Raw genomic sequence first — 20,204 nt, forward strand, 5'->3', positions numbered from 1 at the left:
GTGTGTGTATATATATATATATATATATATATATATATATATATATATATATGTAGCTATGGTATTACCGGATATCTCTTCCTTCATTTGTTCAGATTGTATATTCATTCCTTGACCTTGTATATTATTATATATTCTTCTTCCACTCTTTATTTATATTTTGGCCAGAGATATATGGTATAGTGTTGAGACTCCTAAGTATGATTGGAATAAGATAGTGCACTCTTATTACTTACTTAGCCTTATTATGTTGGTCTCTTGGATATGAACAAGGTAGTTGTTCATTATTATTTCATTAGCTTGTTATATGATTTCCTGACTCTTGGGTGTAGTTTTCATTTTGTTTATATGTCTAAGTATGGCTTTATCTTTGGATCTCAGTTGGCAGTTACCTACTGAGTACCATTCGTTTAGTACTCATACTATACTTCTGCAGCCTGCAGATCATAGTATGGGTTATCGTCGTTGATGTATGCGTCATGCAGAGCAGCCATGGTTCGGAGATTCAGAGTGAGCTCCTGACGTTCAGAGTATTACTTTCCTCCCTCTTATGTAGACACTAGTCTCTATATTGTATTCAGAGATAAGTTATATTAGTGTAATTTATTTCATCTATTTTACTTTTGTACTCTTATTATATTAGAAGCTCTTGTATTGATACTATCAGTTTTGAGATTTAGTCATGTATTTGAACTTTTGTTATATTTATTTCGTATTCTTTCTTTATTCTATTTGATAGTCCATTACAAGCCGTTCTGGACTACGGTTTTGACTTGCCTACTGGTGGGTTATAGTAGCCGTCATCATGACCTAAGAAATTGGGTCATGACATAATCATTCTAAAATTAAGGCCATAAACTTATTGACATTTTCTTGTATGTACATCTCTATTATACTATGTACTCTATTATCTTATCTTTATATAAAATGTTTGTTCTATAAAACAGGCACTTTATCTTAAATTTCTTAAAATAGGGTTAGGTCTCATCTAATTGATGTATTTTGATATTCCTTCATATTTTATTCTCTTTATCGTGTTTAGTAAAAATGAATAAATATATTTAAATATTTATTATTTTAAAAATTAAAATATAATTCATTCACTTTTAACTTTGCTATAATAAATATAAAAATAAATAAATATGATATAATAATATTATTAATTGTGATCAAATAATAAAGAAGGTTAAATGATGATGACATGACAAATTAAATGGACCAGGTGTAATTAATGTAATCAAAATAAACTAGAAAAGTTCAAAAAATTTTATATTATAGTTTTTCATTTAAGCAAAAAATCAAGTGTGTACTTTGTTTCGTATTAAGCAGTTGAAACTAATTTAAATACAACTAAATATATATGAGTTTGATAACCATATTTCAAGTTAAATTTAATTAGTTATAGTAAATTACATAGTTTAATTTTCAAATTATGAATTAATGCATAATTCTGCTGCTCCAATATTTTCTCCCAAATAAGAATAAAAAAATAAGTTTATTTTTAACTAAACTATCTCTTTTACCAAATATTAACAAATTTCATGATTATATTATATTTGAGAATTTGAATTTTCACAAATTTTGTGATCGTAGCAAATTTAATAATGAACCTTTTGAATACAAAACATGAACTATTACCTTGATCATTTTTTGAACATCTAACTTATTTACTATTAGAGAAGTAAATAAATATAAGTTGAATACTATTTGAATAGAAATTTTAAAAAATAATTTGAAAAATTAGATAACCTATTAACATTGATCAAGACAAAATTTGAAATAAACTAATAAAATTACAAGTATAACCCATATAAGAAGTCAATTATAGCATGTCTTTTTCATTATTTTTCTTCACATATAGAGTCTTAAATGAAGTTACGGTTTCATTTGTGTTGAATTTGTTCAACTGTAGTTGAACTTTCAGTCATTTTGTCACGTTGATTATGAAGTACATATAAAAATATTCAAAATAAAAAAGTGTATATTAATCTGTAATATTTAGATAATCAAAATAGTAAGATCGTGCAAAGATAGATTATTGATTCCTTCTTTAAAATACATTATAAGTCATAGCAACAATAAATAGTACTAATCATTGGTAGAATAACTAATCAAATTATTGTGAAGTAAATATAGTTGCCAAAAACTTAATTTGATATGTAACTATAAGTATTAAATACCTAAAAGAATGTCCATAAGAAATTTTAATTTTAACTCTAAATAAAAAAAAATATTAAGGAAAATACAATTATAATTTGAGATTATATATACCATCTTTTAATTAACCTTGTATAAAGGATAAAAATACTTAGCAATTATATATCATTCTAAAGGGAAAAAGAAAAAAATATTGTATCATACTAACAATGTTTGAATCAAATATCTCAGCTTTTAATAAAGTATTTTAATAAACACTTTTAGTTCAATTTTAAGAATTTCCATATGTAGTTGGTCACATTTGTTTATCAGGTGATTAAGTTAAACACATAAGATGTGTCATCTAAAACTAGATGTAAAGTCATAATCTTTTTTAATACTTTATCACTTTGTAAAGCTATATATGATTTATTATAATGTTCATCAAGTAAATTGTTATTTTAGTTTGTTAAAACGTCTATAAAATAGATTTAAATATATTCAAAATTAATTTATACATGAATCAATATCCTTTATTTTTCTTATGATTATATAAAAAATAATATATTGACATTTATAATTTTAATTTATCCTCTTCTATAATTTTTAAATAAAGTCGTAAAAGGAAAAAAAATATGTTTCACTTGATGTTAAAATATGAATTGAAGCACATGTTGTTTTAATGTTAATTAGGACAATTTAAATAAATAATAAGTTATTATTTTATAATAAAATAAATATATTTTATTTTAAAGTCAGATCTCTACTATCATTTTCTATAATATTTGTATAAAAATATATAAAATATTATTTTTAAAAAATTATTAAGTACCTATATAAATATTTAAGATAATAATATTGAGTCCACAGACCTTTCATTATCTAGTATATTTTATATATGGTTTACTATTGAGATTCCGTCCGGCTTTGGCATTAAAACAGATCATGTTTAAACAATTTAGAAGACTTGATTTATTGGAAGAACATGCCATGTGGCATTGATTTAGTTGACTTATAAGTAGATATTATTGGCATGTTTATGTTACCAACGCACCATCAGATCTACATTTTTAAATTAAAAAAGAAATATCCCTTCTATTAATAGTACTTTTTAAGTTTTAAAAAATTGAACTTTTTTCTTTTTAAATTCGTTTTAAAAAATAAATTATTTTCTTAGCAATATTTTAATTTCAACTTTTTATATGATATGTTTGAGATTATAAGATTAAAAAATATTTTAGTACATTTGATATAACTTTAATTTAAGATCACAAAATTTAAAAATATTCTTTATTTTCTTAAATTCTGTGTCAAATCAAAATAAGCCAATTTTTTGTTAATGGAGGAAGTATAACATTACTTCTAGGTGATGTTTACTTGAACATATCTTACCTACATTTCAATTTGTTTGTTCGATTTAACTTGATACGGGTGTTTAAGAAAGTAAGAAACTTTTGAATCTTATGATCTTAAATTAAAAATATGTACAATATATCAAAATATTATTTTATCTTATGGTCATCTTTTAAACATGTCATACTAAAAGTTAAAATTAAAGTAATACAAACAAATAAAATTGGTTACAGGAAAAGTATAACCTTTAATTTTATTGAATTGTGCCATTTTTGTCCAGATAATAAACAATTGTTAATAATTAAATTAATCTCTAACTATGTATTGGGCAAAGACCATCGAGTTTATCGAGTGTGGTGATGGGCACCCCCACGAATAAGTAATACAACGCGAGTCAAGGGTATGGCACTTTCCATGGAACTTCCACCCAAGAGCATCTCAGAAAAGACATTATGCGAAGAAGAAATCTTCGAGGACGAGGATGACGTAGAGAGGAAAGGTACACAGGACAAAGGTGTCAGCACTGTTAGGTGCGTGAATGCACAATGTATTTGTCTGATCAGAACAACAAACAATGTTACCTATAACAGATAGAACACCTAGCATTACGTTGTTAGCTGCAGTACTTTAGAAAACCCTTTATAGAGGGTTACTAGTCATCCATTGTACCCTGTAATATGGAATTCTCTTCACTTGTAAATTATCTAGAGTCAGATCTTCAACAATACAATACTCTATTAGCTTGTAATTATGTATTACTTTCTCTCTTTACTTACTTGCTCGTTCTAGCTCTCGTGGACGGAATCAACCTAGCGATTGGAGGACATCGTTTGAGACTCACCTCATCGAACTATATTTATCGCTTTTTGTTTTTTATGCATTTTCTTTCGTACATAAACAATTAATCCATTAGTAAATGAACGTAAACAACGATTTAATATGCATGTTTTTGACCTCACAATATAGATTCAACAGTACCATTTTAAGGATAATTAAACTGTTAAACCATGTGATTAAGGATATATCATACAGATGAGAGATGCCATTGGCAGAATGTATTAGGTATTGGTTGACTTAAAAACGTGCAATCAAATCATGTGAGTTGACATAAAAATATTGCTTCGTGATTCAACCACTTAAGGGTCAATTGGGTTGGAGGCAAGTTATGAAGGAACTGATAATGAGCGGAAAATGTTTATGCAAACATAGTAGTGTAGTGATTGTTTATAATGAAAGAGTAGTTATTTGGTAGTTATTGATTAATAATGAATGCATTAAAGTAATATTAAGATAAAAATATTACACGTAAATAATATATAGTATACGAGGATATATTTTGTTTTTAAATAGTTTACGGATCATGCATACGAATTACTACTTCATCCGTTTAAAAAAGAATAGCTTACTTTGACTTGGCACAAAGTTTTAAAAAATGAAGAAGACTTTTAAATCTTGTGGCTTTAAATTAAAGTTGTATCAAATGTACCAAAATGCTCTTTAATCTTGTGGTCCTAAACATGTCAGGTGGAAAGTTGAAATTAAAGTATTATAAAAAAAAGGATCATTCTTTTTTAAACGGACTAAAAAGAAAAGTAGGTCATTGTTTTTGAAACGGAGAAAGTATTATATATTAGCGTTAGTGTGCATACAACAATTGACGGTTGTCATGTTTGCTTGAGGGCATTTTTGTAATTGTATATTTTATTTTAATTTAATTATTTCATTTTTATTTTAATTTGTTATACATTTAAAAATTACGTAAAAGGTAGTATTATATAATTGCAATCATTAATTATTTCAATTATTTGGAAACACATAAAAAAATAGTTGACTCAAAATTTTATCAGTGCAACATAAATTTGGGATATATAAATTTAAATTTTTTTATGAAAAGTAATATATATATATATATATATATATATATATATATATATATATATATATATATATATATATTGTATCTTTATTGTATAGAATACATATTTGTATACGATATCTATCAAAGTTATATCAATATTATATAAAGTTATCAGCAAATTGCTAGAAAATGAAATAAAAATTTAATCGTCATTTTTGTGTCAATAGTTTCATCCGAAGTAATATTTATTTCCTTTCCCTAATATTTATATGTTTAGTTGCCTATATAAAATTAACGGCCCTAGCATGAACAAGAACTTGCAGCTTTAGTAAAAGAAGCAAAACCAACTACAATGACTAGTAGAGGACTCTTGATGAGTTTCTGTTCCTTTTACATTGTAGTAATTCTTCATCTTTTTGCTCATACAAATGCTGCGGCAGTCCCCGCGAAGCGCTTCGTTGCGCCTTTTAATAGAACAAGTTTCCCTTCCGATTTCATATTTGGTGCTGCTTCAGCTGCTTACCAGGTAACCCTATAATTTTAACACAAAGTTCCAGTATCTGTTGGTTCATATATATATGTACTTCAAAATTAAAAATGTTCAGTACTTTCGATTTGTTGGGGAATAAACTAGTGGTTTGCTTATATGGAATTAGACAATCCTCCCGGCCTCATGAGTCAGCCTTCGAAATTCAGTTAGATCCAAGTGTCATATCTTTATACCATTCAAATAAAAATCATACTCCCTTCGTTTAAAAAAGAATGACCTAGTTTGACTTGGCACGGAGTTTAAGAAAATAAAGAAGTTTTTTGAAACTGGTGGTGTTAAATTAAAGATATATTAAATGTACCAAAATGCCCTTCAATCTTGTGGTTTTAAACTTGTCATGTGGAAAGTTAAAATTAAAAAGTTGCTAAAAAGGAAAAGGGGTCATTCTTTTTAAAACGGACTAAAAAGGAAAGTAGGTTATTCGTTTTTAAAAAGAGGGAGTACATTAATTAGATTAATTAGTTGTTTTAATTTACTCAATAAAAAGATTCATACAAAAATTTATACCTAATATATACTACAAGAAAAAGAATCTTTGGCGAGGGCAAATTCAGTCGTTAAAAGTCTTATTTCAGTGCTTTTTGTCAACATCTACTGGAAAAAATCTGATCATCGATGGTGCTAAAAGTTTCAATGTCAAGAGTTAACTTCAGATCGAAAACTGGTCATTAAAAAACCTTTAACAACCTCAACAAATTCGATATATCATTAGAATTAAGTGGGGCGGCCTGACGCCAGTGAATGCGTGGGAGATAGGGGAGAGGTTGGCGGGAATGGGGGTGTGGGAGTGTAGGGGGGACGTGGATAGTATGTGGGACAGGGCGTCAAGGTGCATTAGGGAGAATGCAAGTGAGGTGTTGGGTGTTTCTAGGGGCCGGGCCGGGCATCATCGGGGGGATTGGTGGTGGAATGAAGAGGTGGAGAAGAAAGTGGGGACCAAGAAAGGGGCGTATGCTAAGTTGGTGGAAAGTAAGGACGAAGAGGAGAAGCGGGTAAACAGGAAAGAGTACAAGCTAGCGAGGAAGGAGGCGAAGTCAACAGTCACGGCAGCTAAGACGGCCGCTTTTGAGAGCTTGTATGCAGGGTTACAGGGGAAAGGAGGGGAGAAAAAGTTGTTTAGACTCGCTAAGGCTAGGGAGAAGAAGGGTCGTGACCTCGATCAGGTGAGGTGCATTAAGGGGGAGGACGGTAGAGTGTTGGTGGAGGACGACCACATTAAGAAGAGATGGCAGTCGTATTTTCATAGGCTCTTGAATGACGAAGGGGATAGAGCTATTATGTTAGGGGAACTGGAGCACTCAGAGGAGTGTTGGGATTTTAGCTATTGTAGACGTTTTAAGGTAGAAGAGGTTAGACAGGTTGTCCGCAGGATGCGAAGGGGTAGGGCGACGGGGCCAGATGAGATACCGGTGAAGTTTTGGAAGTTCGTTGGAGAGGCTGGTGTAAGGTGGTTGACTGGATTGTTTAATGAAATCTTCAGGACGGCAAAGATGCCCGAGGCGTGGAGGTGGAGTACCATGATCCCTCTCTATAAGAATAAGGGGGACATTCAGAGTTGCAATAACTATAGGGGGATTAAGTTATTGAGTCACTCTATGAAGATCTGGGAGAGAGTGGTCGAGGTGAGGCTGAGACGGATAGTGTCTATTTCAGAAAACCAGTTCGGATTTATGCCCGGCCGCTCGACGACGGAGGCAATCCACCTGGTACGGAGGTTGGTGGAGCAGTATAGGGAGAGAAAGAAGGATCTGCATATGGTGTTTATCGACATGGAGAAGGCTTACGACAAAGTCCCCAGGGAAGTGCTTTGGAGATGCTTGGAGGTGAGTGGAGTACCGCTGGCATATATCAGGGTGATTAAGGATATGTATGATGGAGCGAAAACCCAGGTGAGGACGGCGGGAGGAGACTCGGAGCATTTCACTGTCCTGACAGGATTGCATCAGGGATCTACTCTTAGTCCTTTTTTGTTTGCGTTGGTGATGGATGTGTTGACGCGGCGTATTCAAGGGGAGGTGCCGTGGTGTATGCTTTTTGCAGACGATGTAGTTCTGATAGATGAGACTCGAGGGGGTGTGAATGACAAATTAGAGGTGTGGAGGCAAACTCTTGAGTCTAAAGGGTTCAGGGTGAGCAGAAGCAAGACAGAGTATATGGAATGCAAGTTTAATGACGTGAGGCGGGAGAATGAGGTAGTAGTGAAGCTGGAAGCACAGGAGGTATGTAAGAGGGATAAGTTCAAGTATCTTGGGTCCGTGATCCAGAGTAACGGTGAGATTGACGAAGATGTCTCGCACCGTATTGGGGCGGGATGGATGAAGTGGAAACTCGCGTCGGGGGTGCTGTGTGATAAGAAGGTGCCGCCCAAGCTTAAAGGCAAATTCTACAGGGTGGTAGTCCGTCCGACCTTGTTGTATGGAGCGGAGTGTTGGCCAGTTAAGAACTCCCACATCCAAAAAATAAAGGTGGCAGAAATGCGGATGTTGCGCTGGATGTGTGGACTGACTAGAGGGGATAGAGTTCGGAATGAGACTATCTGGGAGAAGGTTGGTGTGACTTTAGTGGAGTGCAAGATGCGGGAAGCACGATTGAGATGGTTCGGACACGTGAAGAGGAGGGGCATGGATGCCCCGGTCCGTAGGTGTGAGAGGCTAGCGTTGGATGGTTTTAGGCGGGGTAGGGGTAGGCCGAAGAAGTACTGGGGTAAGGTGATTAGGCGGGACATGGAACAGTTACAGCTCACCGAGGACATGACCCTAGATAGGAAGGTCTGGAGGACGCGAATTACGGCAGAGGATTAGGGCCAGTTTGGGTCGCTAGTGTAGGGAATTACTTGGTGGGGGTTTTATTCTTGCTATGATTCCGTGTTCCGTGTTCCATGTTTTACTACGAATCTGTGTGCTTTCCTCTGCTTTCCTCTGTTTTATATTACTTATGGGTGCCGTATTTATGTTATGTAAGCTGCTTCTGTGCTTTACTATGTGTTTGTGTGGTATCTCGTGCCTTGAGCCGGGGGTCTATCGGAAACAGCCTTTCTACTTCATCAGAGGTAGAGATATAGACTGCGTACATTTTACCCCCCAGACCCCACTAGATGGGAATACACTGGATTTGTTGTTGTATTATACTTCATTAGAAAAGCTTGATCATGGCAACAAATCCTGTTCGTTAAAGTGTTTTAAGTGACAGAATTTCACCACTAATTGCATGTTAACTTTCATTAATTTTAATTTTAAATTATGTAAAAAGTAATAAAAATGCATAAATATAATAGTATCACACAAATTTTCAAGTCATTAACCCTAGATCTTAGAATTCTTCTTTGCAAGCTCCAAAGTCCAAACTCAATCTATCGATCCAATGACATAGTTGGTTTATAGTTTACTAAATGAAAAGACTGATACATACAACAATATAAACCTACAAGAAATATGTAGTCGATCACAAAAAGAAACAATACGTTTCTTTATTTGACAAATATTTAATGATACTATCAATATTTTACGTTACGCCTTGACATAAATTCCACAAATGTGTATTCTTTTAATGGTGGTTTTGAACCATTGCTAAGTTTTCACATATTTTTTGGATTTCATGCCTAATCAGACTACGTTATATATACTGAGACTGAGAAATAGTAATATATAATATATGTATTCATGAGATCAAATTAATTTTCTAATTTTTTATTGTTTGAATATGCAGATTGAAGGAGGAGCTCGTCTAGGAGGTAGAGGACCTAGTATATGGGATACTTTCACACACAAGCACCCAGGTTTTTCTCTATCCTCTCTAGGATCTTAACCATCCTCGATCATTGCTTGGATAAATTTATTGTCACTCAACGTTGTTATCTCCAACCTTAATCAAGTCAGTTTCTTTGTTTGAAAAAATTCAAAATTAGGAATAAATATGACTTTCTGCGATAATAACTATTTAGTTAAGTGATCATTTGAAAAATCAACCCTATTCCTTCATTATGTTGGGCGATGGCGAAGCCGAAATTTTCAAAAGTAAATACACGAAAAAGCCAAAATAGGTTCAACATCTACTATGCATACCTAATATATACCTAATATATAATTTTAACTATGTATAAATATTGTAATTTTCTGTCGAAGAAATTCAGACGAACTCCTCGATCATACCCGACTCCGCCAATGAATTTTTTTGAGGTTGATGCACTAAGAGGTATAATTGGTAAGAAATATCTGTGAGGTGAAGTTGTGTAGGTATATATAACAAATTAAATAAGTTGATCACCATTACAGATACGTACGTTCTCTCTGTAAAAATAACGATCCAACTTTGAGTTTGCATGAAGAATAACTTTCAATGTTCTTGAGACGCCATTGGCTAGGGTATGCCAGTTAGTTTGTAGCTAATTAATACTTATTTCCTCCATTTCATATTAGTTAATTACTTTCGCTAGATCAATTTACATGAAAAATAACTTTCAATGTTCTTGGGATGTCATTGGCGAGCTAGCATATGTCAGTTAGTTTGTAACTAATTAATACTTATTTCGTCCATCTCATTAACCCCTTTCGCTAGATCGATTTACATGAAGAATAACCTTCAATGTTGTTGGGACGCCATTGGCTAGTCCTATGTCAGTTAGTTTGTAACAAATTAATACTTATTTCCTCTGTCTTATATTAGTTGATCACTTTCTTTTTTACACGCTCTTTAAAATCATAAATAAAAAAAATAATTTTACTAATTTATCCCTTAAGATATTTCCTTGATACTTTATAAATTTTTTTTTTTTACACTTTCAAAGAGTATTAATTGTAGGGTAATAGTTAAATTTGAAAATTTTAGTTAATTTTATTTTGATTTTTGGACTGAACTAGTAATTTAGAATGTGTATTTTAATAAATTGATCAACTTATATGAGACCGTAAAAATATATTTTCTTAAGCAGATCTAGTAGCGACTCGTTCAGCAGTTAAAAACATGGCGTGGACAGCGCCGGCAAATCATATGTAGTATTTTATATTTTTAAAGAAAATAATAGTTTGAAAATAGTATAGTATGTTTGAATATGACATATATAGTATGCGAAAAAATTTACACGCACTTGGTGTATATACCAAGTCAATACATGCATGCTATGTATTTGAATTTAAAGTTTATGTTACTTAATCACATTAATCAACATGTATTTTACTTAATTTAATTACATAACCATTATAAAAAACATTAGTTTGATGTATACACCTGGTGGATGTAAGTTTTTACCGTATACTATAATATGTAATTGTCAAACCATATCTGAACACACATATATATACGTATAAATAACATAAATACCAACCTTTTAAAAGTAATTACACTCTCTTCCATTTTTTTTAATTATTTTACTTTCTCTCCCTATTAATATACATAACATAACCGACATATACATAACATTCTGTGTATATGTGGGATTTTTGTAATATGTTTAGGTAGTTGAGATTTTTTGTAATATTAAAACATAAGTTGTGTATTTATGTAATTTTTTAGATACTAGATGTCTACGGGTCCGTTTTAGCACGAACCCAATATATGTTATCTTTTTGTCTTAATTTATGTGATATAAATAAAATTTAAATAATCAATTATATTTGTAATATATTTTTAGATAATTTAAGTTGTTAGTTATTGCAATTTATTACACTTTTTTGACACTGTAGTTTACTATTTTAAACTATTAGCTATTATAATTTATAATACTCTCCTTGTCAAAAATTTTTTAGCATTAATACTCAATTATATTTTTTAAATAGTTTAAGTTTTTAATTATTGTGATTTATAATACTTTTTCTTCTATTCTAATTTAAGTAACATTGAGATAATTTCGACAAGTCAATCACATACCACGATTGAAGTAGCAAAGTAGACATGTCTTAAATGACTCATAATAACTAATTATAAGTGATATAGCAAAATTACTATAAAAAATACTTGTGAAAAAATTTAAGTGAGTCTTATATAAGATGTCAAGTTAATTTAAAACAACAAGAGTTAATTTATGTCTATTTTTTCTTTTTTATTAAATATTGTTAAATTTTTAATACTTAGATGAGTTATAATAATTAATTAGGGTGATATAACAAAATTACGATTGAAGCAGCCAAAGTAGACATGTCATAAGTGTCTATTTTACTTTTTCTATTAAACATGATTAATTTTCTAAAATGTAAGACCCAACAAAATATCACGATGTAGTGAATCAGACATGTATTAAATAAGTCATATAACTAATTAAAAGTGATATAACAAAATTACTATAAAAAATATTTGTGAAAATTTAAGTGGGTCTCATATAAGATACCAAGTAATCTAAAATATCAAGAGTTATTTATTATTTTATTTCTATTTTATTTTTTATTAAATATGATTAATTTTTTAATACTTAAATGACTTATAATAATTAATTAGAGATGATATAATAAAATTACGATTGAAACAGTTGAAACAGATATGTTATAAATGTCTATTTTTTTTTGTTAAATATTAATATTTTTTAAATACATAAATGACATATAATAATTAATTAGGGTAATATAGTAAAATCATGGATGAAGCAGGCATGTCGACAAAGAGGTGCCTGCTTCTTCGCGTTTCTATATATATATAATATATCGAGGCCCATGCTAGTTATTTTTTTATTCTCAATTTACGTGATACAAATATAATTTGAATAATCAATTATTAAAATAATTTAAATTTTTAATTATTTGTGATTTATTATATTTTTTCTTTTATTTCAGTTTAATTGACACTGATATAATTTCAGGAGTCAGTCAAATATTTTATATCTTTTAAATTTTTTAAGTCATTAATTGTGTGATTTATAATAGTTTTTACATAATTTTCAATAAAATATAAATACTCTCTCCGTCCCAGTGTATATAACACAGATAAAAATTCGACAGTTAATCAAATTTATATATATATATATATATATATATATATATATATATATATATATATATATATATATATATATATATATATATATATGTATATATGTATGTATGTATGTATGTTCCTAATTATTGTAATTTACAATACTTTATCTCATTTTCAAATAATATATGTTACTTTATGTCTTCCTCTGTTCCATATCAATTTAGGGGTACTAATATAATTTCGATAGTCAACCAAATTTTTTATGTTAACATATAATTTTGTGTCTATTTTATTTTTTTATGAAATATTATTAATGTTTAATGTTAAGATGTCCATAATAATTAATTAGGGTGATATAATAAAATTACGATTGAAGCAGCGAAGCAGACATGTATTAAATGACTTGTAATAACTAAGTAGAAGCGATATAGCAAAATTAATATAAAAATACTTGTGAAAAAATTTAAATGGGTCTCATAAGACACCAAGTTAATTTAAAAAATCAAAAGTTAATTTATTATTTAATGTCTATTTTACTTTTTTTATTAAATATTATTAATTTTTTAATACTTAAATAATTTATAATAATAATAATAATAATAATTAATTAGGGTGATATATCAAAATAACGATTGAAATGGATGAAACAGACATATCACAAATATCTATTTTACTTGTTTTTATTAAATATTATTAATTTTTTAATATATAAATAACTTACAATAATTAATTAGGAGTGATACAATAAAATCATGATTAAATTAACACAAGAAGACATGTCGAACTCGTGCCTAATATATACACCGTGGACTATTTCATTTTTTCTTTGTTCTTTTATAAAAGATAATTGAACATATTTCATAGTTTTGGATAATGAGCAGGGTTTCATATTGGTCGGAAACAGAGGTGAACCCAGATCAATTTGAATGTAAAGGAACTCCAACATCATTAATATAGACTTTATTATTTATTTTATTTTTGATAAAAATCATTAATATAGAGATGTACTACTGAGGGGAAAAAATTACCTGTTAAGATTAACGGGTGCGTGACCTCTTTCTTAATAGGATGAAATCTCCTACTATATTAACAACTGTTATAAGTACTATTTATTTTCATATAACCGATCTAAATTTGACATTGTCAGATGTTTCTGTTTACTTAGCTGTCGTATAATTGACTTCCATAAAAATAGAATTTGAGTCCCAATCCCTACAAGATGCTATTCTAATTCAACACCCATCAAGGTGTCATATTTCATGGATCTAACCTACCAGCATATATAATGGAGTACTATTTTCTTTTGTTTTAGAGTAATTGCCCTCTCTTAACAATTTATCATCCATAAATTACAGAAAAAATTTTTGACCGTTCAACCGGAGATGTTGCTGTTGATTTCTATCACCGTTACAAGGTATATATAGTTCTTTTTCTTTTTACAAATTATTGAAGTATGTAGTGTATTATAATCAGTGTATACGATATTGATTATACATTTATTATACACTAAGTATACATCAATGAATGCACGTAATTTTTTATTTTTTTATATATATAAAAATTTAAATTTAATGGTCATTGCAGGAAGACATACGTCTGCTTAAGGAAGTTGGCATGAAGGCATTCAGGTTGTCCATCTCCTGGTCTCGAATTTTACCATGTAAGGATTCTTTTTTCTACATGTAATTCACTAGTTCAACACAGGGGCGGCTCAAGCCCATTAGAGGCCTAAGGCTAAAATCAAATGGAAGACTTAAATTTTTACGTCAAAATTAACTCTTTTTTTAATAAAGTCTATTGCGTTCAATCTTTTTTTTGTGACATAGTATTCTAGATAAATCAAACTTATTCAAATTATTTTTTTTTATATAAAAAGTGTATTTTTTCCACAAATAATATTTAAATCTTTCAGAAAAATCTATAATCTATTATTACTAAAAATAAAATGAGGCCCCTCAAATTCAGGGGCCTAAGGCGGTCGCCTTTTTTCTATAAGGGGTAGAGCGGCCTTTGGTTCAACATACTCTCTTCATCTCAATTTACGTGATCTTTCGAATTCCGAGATTTAAACAACTCTTTAAATGCATCTTTTAAATATCTTGAATTATCAATTATTGTGCTTAAAGATTCCCCGCTCGAATGCACAATCAAAATTAAACTGTTTGATTCCTGAAATTCGAACTGTGTCACATAAATTAGTACGAAGCGACTCTATAAAAGCATCTCCCAGTTAATCCTAAGGGTAAATTACACCATATAGACATGTAATATGATTCAATATAAATATGAACCCCCGTATTTTAAAATCAAATACTCCACTTATCCTCCCTATAAGCTTACACAAATGTTTAGCTTAAATTTATATCGTTAGCTATATTAAAATATCATTTGTAATAGGCATTATATTACAAGTTAAGCTTTCTGCTTATTTGATTAATTTTATGTAACTTAAGAGGATAAATATTTTTTGTCGAGAACTTTTATTCACACCTTTAATAAATAAGAATATACTGAACTTCTTGTCCACATTAATGATGAATCTCTGAAAACTCTTTATACGAAATGCACAAGTTATCACTTGATAAGATTTACAGATTATGGCTAATTTTTATAACTTTCTTTCGCTTTAACAATATGTAAGATATTTGTATCTTTGTGGAATTATAATATTTGATATCATAGGATTTTCTGATCTTTATTTTAGTTTGTTCATTAATATAGTGTCACTTAAAATTAATTTAAATCTACTTAGTTAAATAATATATCTTTGTTCTGTGAGATTATCTGCATTATATAAAGACTTTAAATATTTTCTTTTTTCCACAAATAGAGATAACATCATTATATTTGTATACAATTTTCATATTATAATGTTTGTGAGTGCTTAATTTTAAAGTACAACGGAATATATCTGTCGTTACTAATAGTACTTGATCTGTCATTACTGAACTCAAACTTTGTTTTAGATGGGAAGGTAAGCAAAGGAGTGAATCCAGAAGGCATCAAATTCTACAACAATGTCATCAATGAAATTATCTCCAATGGTACTTATTAATAACTTATTTATCTCATTCTAAAACTAATATACCCCTTTCAGAAATTGATGAATGGTGCATTGGTGATGGACGATAGGAGCTTAGGGTTCTTGCTCTCCATCGGTGTGGAATTCATTTCATTCATCAAAATAAAAACGTCATAAGGTTCCTAACTTTTCTTTTAATTTCTTCAAAGGTTTAACGCCATTCGTGACGCTTTTCCATTGGGACACACCACAAGGCCTTGAGACCGAATATGGAGGGTTTATGAGTTCAAAAATAGTGTAAGACGTTTTAAGTATTCAATTAGAAATCAAAACTTTTCATATTTTTTCTCACAAATGGATTACACACTATTACGTAGTTGTGTGACCAAGGTAGGTATCATCTATTTAATTATTTAATTATAGAGTTAAGGGTCAAAATTAAAGCACACCTAAAGTATACAATTTTTTTCTGTTTCATATCTGAACAATTTGGTGTATGAGCTTCTTACCTAAACTATCACAAAATATTTAGTAAAAAAATACATTTAAACTATTAGTTGTTTGAGTTTCGTACTGAAATTTTAGATAGAAAATTGACTTAAGAAATCCAAATTGCATATTCAAACAAAATTTCAACTTCAAATCAATCTGGTTTCAAATCCCTGATGCTTTCAGGAAAGATTATGCTGACTATGCGGACATTTGCTTCAAGGAATTTGGGGATAGAGTTAAGCATTGGATCACTTTGAATGAGCCATTATCTTATAGCATGAATGGATATGCAAAAGGTACCTTTGCACCAGGAAGATGTTCGAGTTATGTTGGAAATTGTACAAAGGGTAATTCTGCCACTGAGCCATATATTGTTGCTCACAACTTACTACTTGCCCATGCAACTGGTGTCAAAGTATATAGACAAAAATATCAGGTATGTAATTATATATAGTCGGTGTAAATAGTTTTTTATGTTGTCAGGTTATTCAAATGACACTTATGAGGAGGTCTCCTTAAAATGTGAAACTTGTAATTTAAAAAATAAGACATAGATAACATGTCTTATTTTTCAAATAATTTAAGACCTATTACAAATTGATTTTTGACTAACAATGATGAGATATATAAAAGCCACAAACAGAGATTGAGTGCCTGTTTGGATGGTGGTTTCCATGGTATAGTTACTAAGGGAACCATATTTGTTTTGATTGTTTTCTAAAAAATATGGTATGGTATGATATGATATCTTTTCATGGTTTGATAACCATTAAATTCTTCAATTTTTAGAACCACTGATTTAATGGTATCCCATGGTTTTTGTTATTTTTTTTTTCAATTATACCCTAATATAATATTATCTAATCTTATTTTACCTTTTACCCTATATAATCTGTTTGTTTCCCTCTTTAATTCGTTGAATGATTAATTTGCTCCCAAAGTTAATGAAGCTAAATCACATATTATACTCTCCAGTGACCTAAGAAAAAGCAAATGAATTGTTGCTATTAATGAAACTACCATAATCTATCTCATCACATACTAGTATTATCTATGCTAAGTAAGTGAAGCACCAGTTACCAATGTATTTGAACTCAACAGCAATCATGTTAGAAGATTGCAAGGTAGACGGACCTTTCTTGCTACAAAATAGTTAACTTTGCCCCTCACAACAAACAACAAAATAACATTTTAACTCTGTATCATGTTTCTGCCTTGATCTATATAAACTTCCTCACTTTTTAATTTTCAATAACCTACCTGCTACCTACTAGTCTTATCTTGCCATATCTTTTTGTTGGATAATGTTGCTAAAATTTCTTCTCTGATTCCATTCTATTCCTGGCACCAAACACTCCAATCAAAACCAAAACAATCTTTTAATACTTTTGAAATTTCGCTGAGAGGTTTGGTAGTAGATGCTCTTTAAATGTGTTTTTATAGGTCAGTGACAACACAAAGAAAATCCTACTCATAGTTAATAAGAAAATACCCCTAATTATTATAAATTTAAAATTTATAACAATTTTAAATTTTTAATAATTAGAGGTATTTTAATAAACTTATTTGTTACAATACAGTAGCATACCATCAAATCAAACAAAAAAATTATTATTAAACTACAGTGAACGATACAGTCAATCCAAACATTATATTGTACTATACTATATTATACCATACCATATTATATTGTACCATACATTATGAAATGATGACAAACCACCATCCAAACAAAGTATAAAGAACAAGTCCCCGCTATTAAAAAATCCTTAATGTCTTTCTTCTTATATCAAACAAACACAGTTGTATGGGGTGTATAGTTATTTAATGATCTACAAACTTACTTGCTGATATTTTTAATTTTAATTTGATATTTGCATTTTTTTTATTTTGTGACAATTTTCAGAAAACTCAAAAAGGAAAAATAGGAGTCACTCTGGTAACTCACTGGTTCGTGCCTAAAATCAAGACTCCTCTAGGACTCAAGGCCCCTCAAAAAGCACTTGATTTTTTCTTAGGATGGTGAGTTTTTTTATTATGTATTTGCAACACTGTAGCCAAAATTTTCACTAAATACAGGAAGAAGCTTACAGAATTCAACATCTATTACATATACATACAAAAATAATTATATATATATATATAAAGAGAGAGAGAGAGAGATTGTCACTTTTACGCAAACTCCTTGCACTCATGTAACTCTGCCTCTACCTTGCAAACTCTTTGTTATTATCAGGATATCGAGTTCTTTAAGGGACTGTTTGAAAAATCACCTGATAATTGGAATTGGTGTAATTACTAGGAAGAAATTACCAATCTAATAATTATGATGATTGTTTGTTTACCACCATTTAATTACAGTGTAATTATACGTGTACTGTTTGGTTGCACAAGTGTAACTAAATGTTTATATTAAAATTTTAAAATAAAAGCTAATTATCAAAAATTAAAATTTTATATTAGAGAAATACTCATCTTTACAAATGATATTAAATTATATATATGTGTGTGTGAGAGAGAAAATATATTAATTACACCCTCCGTCCCAAATTGAGATGGTACATTGATTAAAAAAAATAACTAATAACATGGCTAGTTTACTATAGTGCCCCTGTAAAATGATATTTACATATTAATTTGAAGAAAAAATAATTAATGCAAAGGGTAATAACATGGAAGAATAATTTTGTCTCTTCTTGATTAATGAAAAAGGACAGGTAAAATGGAAAATCAAATTAGAAAATTTGAAATGGATAATTTGGGACGGAGGGAGTAATAAACTTATGTTCTTAACTAATATTTAAAATAAATAATTGATTTATATTTTTTAAATTAGTATATTTTAATTAAATTAATCATAAAAATTAAATGAACATGATTTTTAAGAATATTATGAAATGCATGTTTGACAAGAAAAGTTAACATTATAAATATAAGGGAAAATATATTGAATCACCCCTGAACTTGTAGCCAAAACTTACTTTAGATCCTTAATTAGTTGGACAATTATTTCACCCCCCTTAACAACTTTAAAGTGTATTATTTTACCCCCTTAACGGCTGACGTGACAAAAAATAAAATAAAAGCGCGTTTCACTCGAAAAAAAAGTATAAAATTTTTTAGTGGGGCCCACTTTAATATTTTTAACCATTATTTTTTTCTCTTTCTTCCTCACACCCCACCACCCTTATTTCTTCTTCTTCCTCACACCCCACCACCCTATTTCTTCTTCTTCCTCACACCCCACCACCCTATTTCTTCTTCTTCCTCACACCTCACCACCCCTATATCTTCTTCTTTCTCACACCCATTGAACCTTCAACAACAAATTTCAAATTTTCATGAAACAATTGACTTTTATTTACTATAAGTTCAGATTCTTCCAATTCAACTCCATCCATTTCTCATTCATTTCTTTCAATTTCTCCTTCCCCAATCTCTTTAACCTTTCTTCATAATTTGAAAAATCCACTTTCATTTCATTCACTAAAAATAAAAACTCATCCAAATTCACATCATCTATGTGTGATTTTTCCTTTTCTTTAACAGTATCTTTATCCCAAATCTTCCTTTCAAGTTCATAAATCTCTCTGTCATGTGGAGTTTTCATTACTAATTTTGTTCTAGCAAATTTGTGGTACTTCTCTTTGAGTCTCTTCTGCTTTTTTGCTATTTGCTTTTCACTGAAGTTATGGTGAGGATCTTTCATGTTATTTGAAATTTTAAATAGGCTCTTGAGGAGCTGAGTTTCGTCGTTTTCGCTAAAGACTTTGTGGGATTCTTGAGATTCTTTTAGTGGTGGTTGTGGTGTTTTCAGATGATTTGGGAGAATTTGTAGGGTGATTCATGGTGGAGGTGGATGTTTTTTTTTAGGTGGGGGGGGGGGGGGGGGG

The 20,204-nt window shown here is 29.9% G+C and overlaps 1 protein-coding gene across 1 annotated transcript in view; it reads left to right on the plus strand.

Moving 5' to 3' along the window:
* The first annotated feature begins 5,665 nt into the window (after nt 1-5,665).
* Nucleotides 5,666-20,204, plus strand: part of LOC107852903 (beta-glucosidase 12-like) — a 23,864-nt gene continuing 9,325 nt past the window's right edge. Inside the window, exons 1-8 of the mRNA XM_016697940.2 lie at nt 5,666-5,873; nt 9,603-9,672; nt 14,153-14,211; nt 14,382-14,457; nt 15,764-15,841; nt 16,029-16,116; nt 16,495-16,747; nt 18,218-18,333. Coding sequence (XP_016553426.1) covers nt 5,700-5,873; nt 9,603-9,672; nt 14,153-14,211; nt 14,382-14,457; nt 15,764-15,841; nt 16,029-16,116; nt 16,495-16,747; nt 18,218-18,333 — 914 coding nt within the window. The 5' untranslated portion in view covers nt 5,666-5,699. The remainder of the gene's footprint in view (nt 5,874-9,602; nt 9,673-14,152; nt 14,212-14,381; nt 14,458-15,763; nt 15,842-16,028; nt 16,117-16,494; nt 16,748-18,217; nt 18,334-20,204) is intronic.

This window comes from Capsicum annuum, chromosome 10, assembly GCF_002878395.1.
Source record: "Capsicum annuum cultivar UCD-10X-F1 chromosome 10, UCD10Xv1.1, whole genome shotgun sequence".
NCBI lineage: Eukaryota > Viridiplantae > Streptophyta > Magnoliopsida > Solanales > Solanaceae > Capsicum > Capsicum annuum.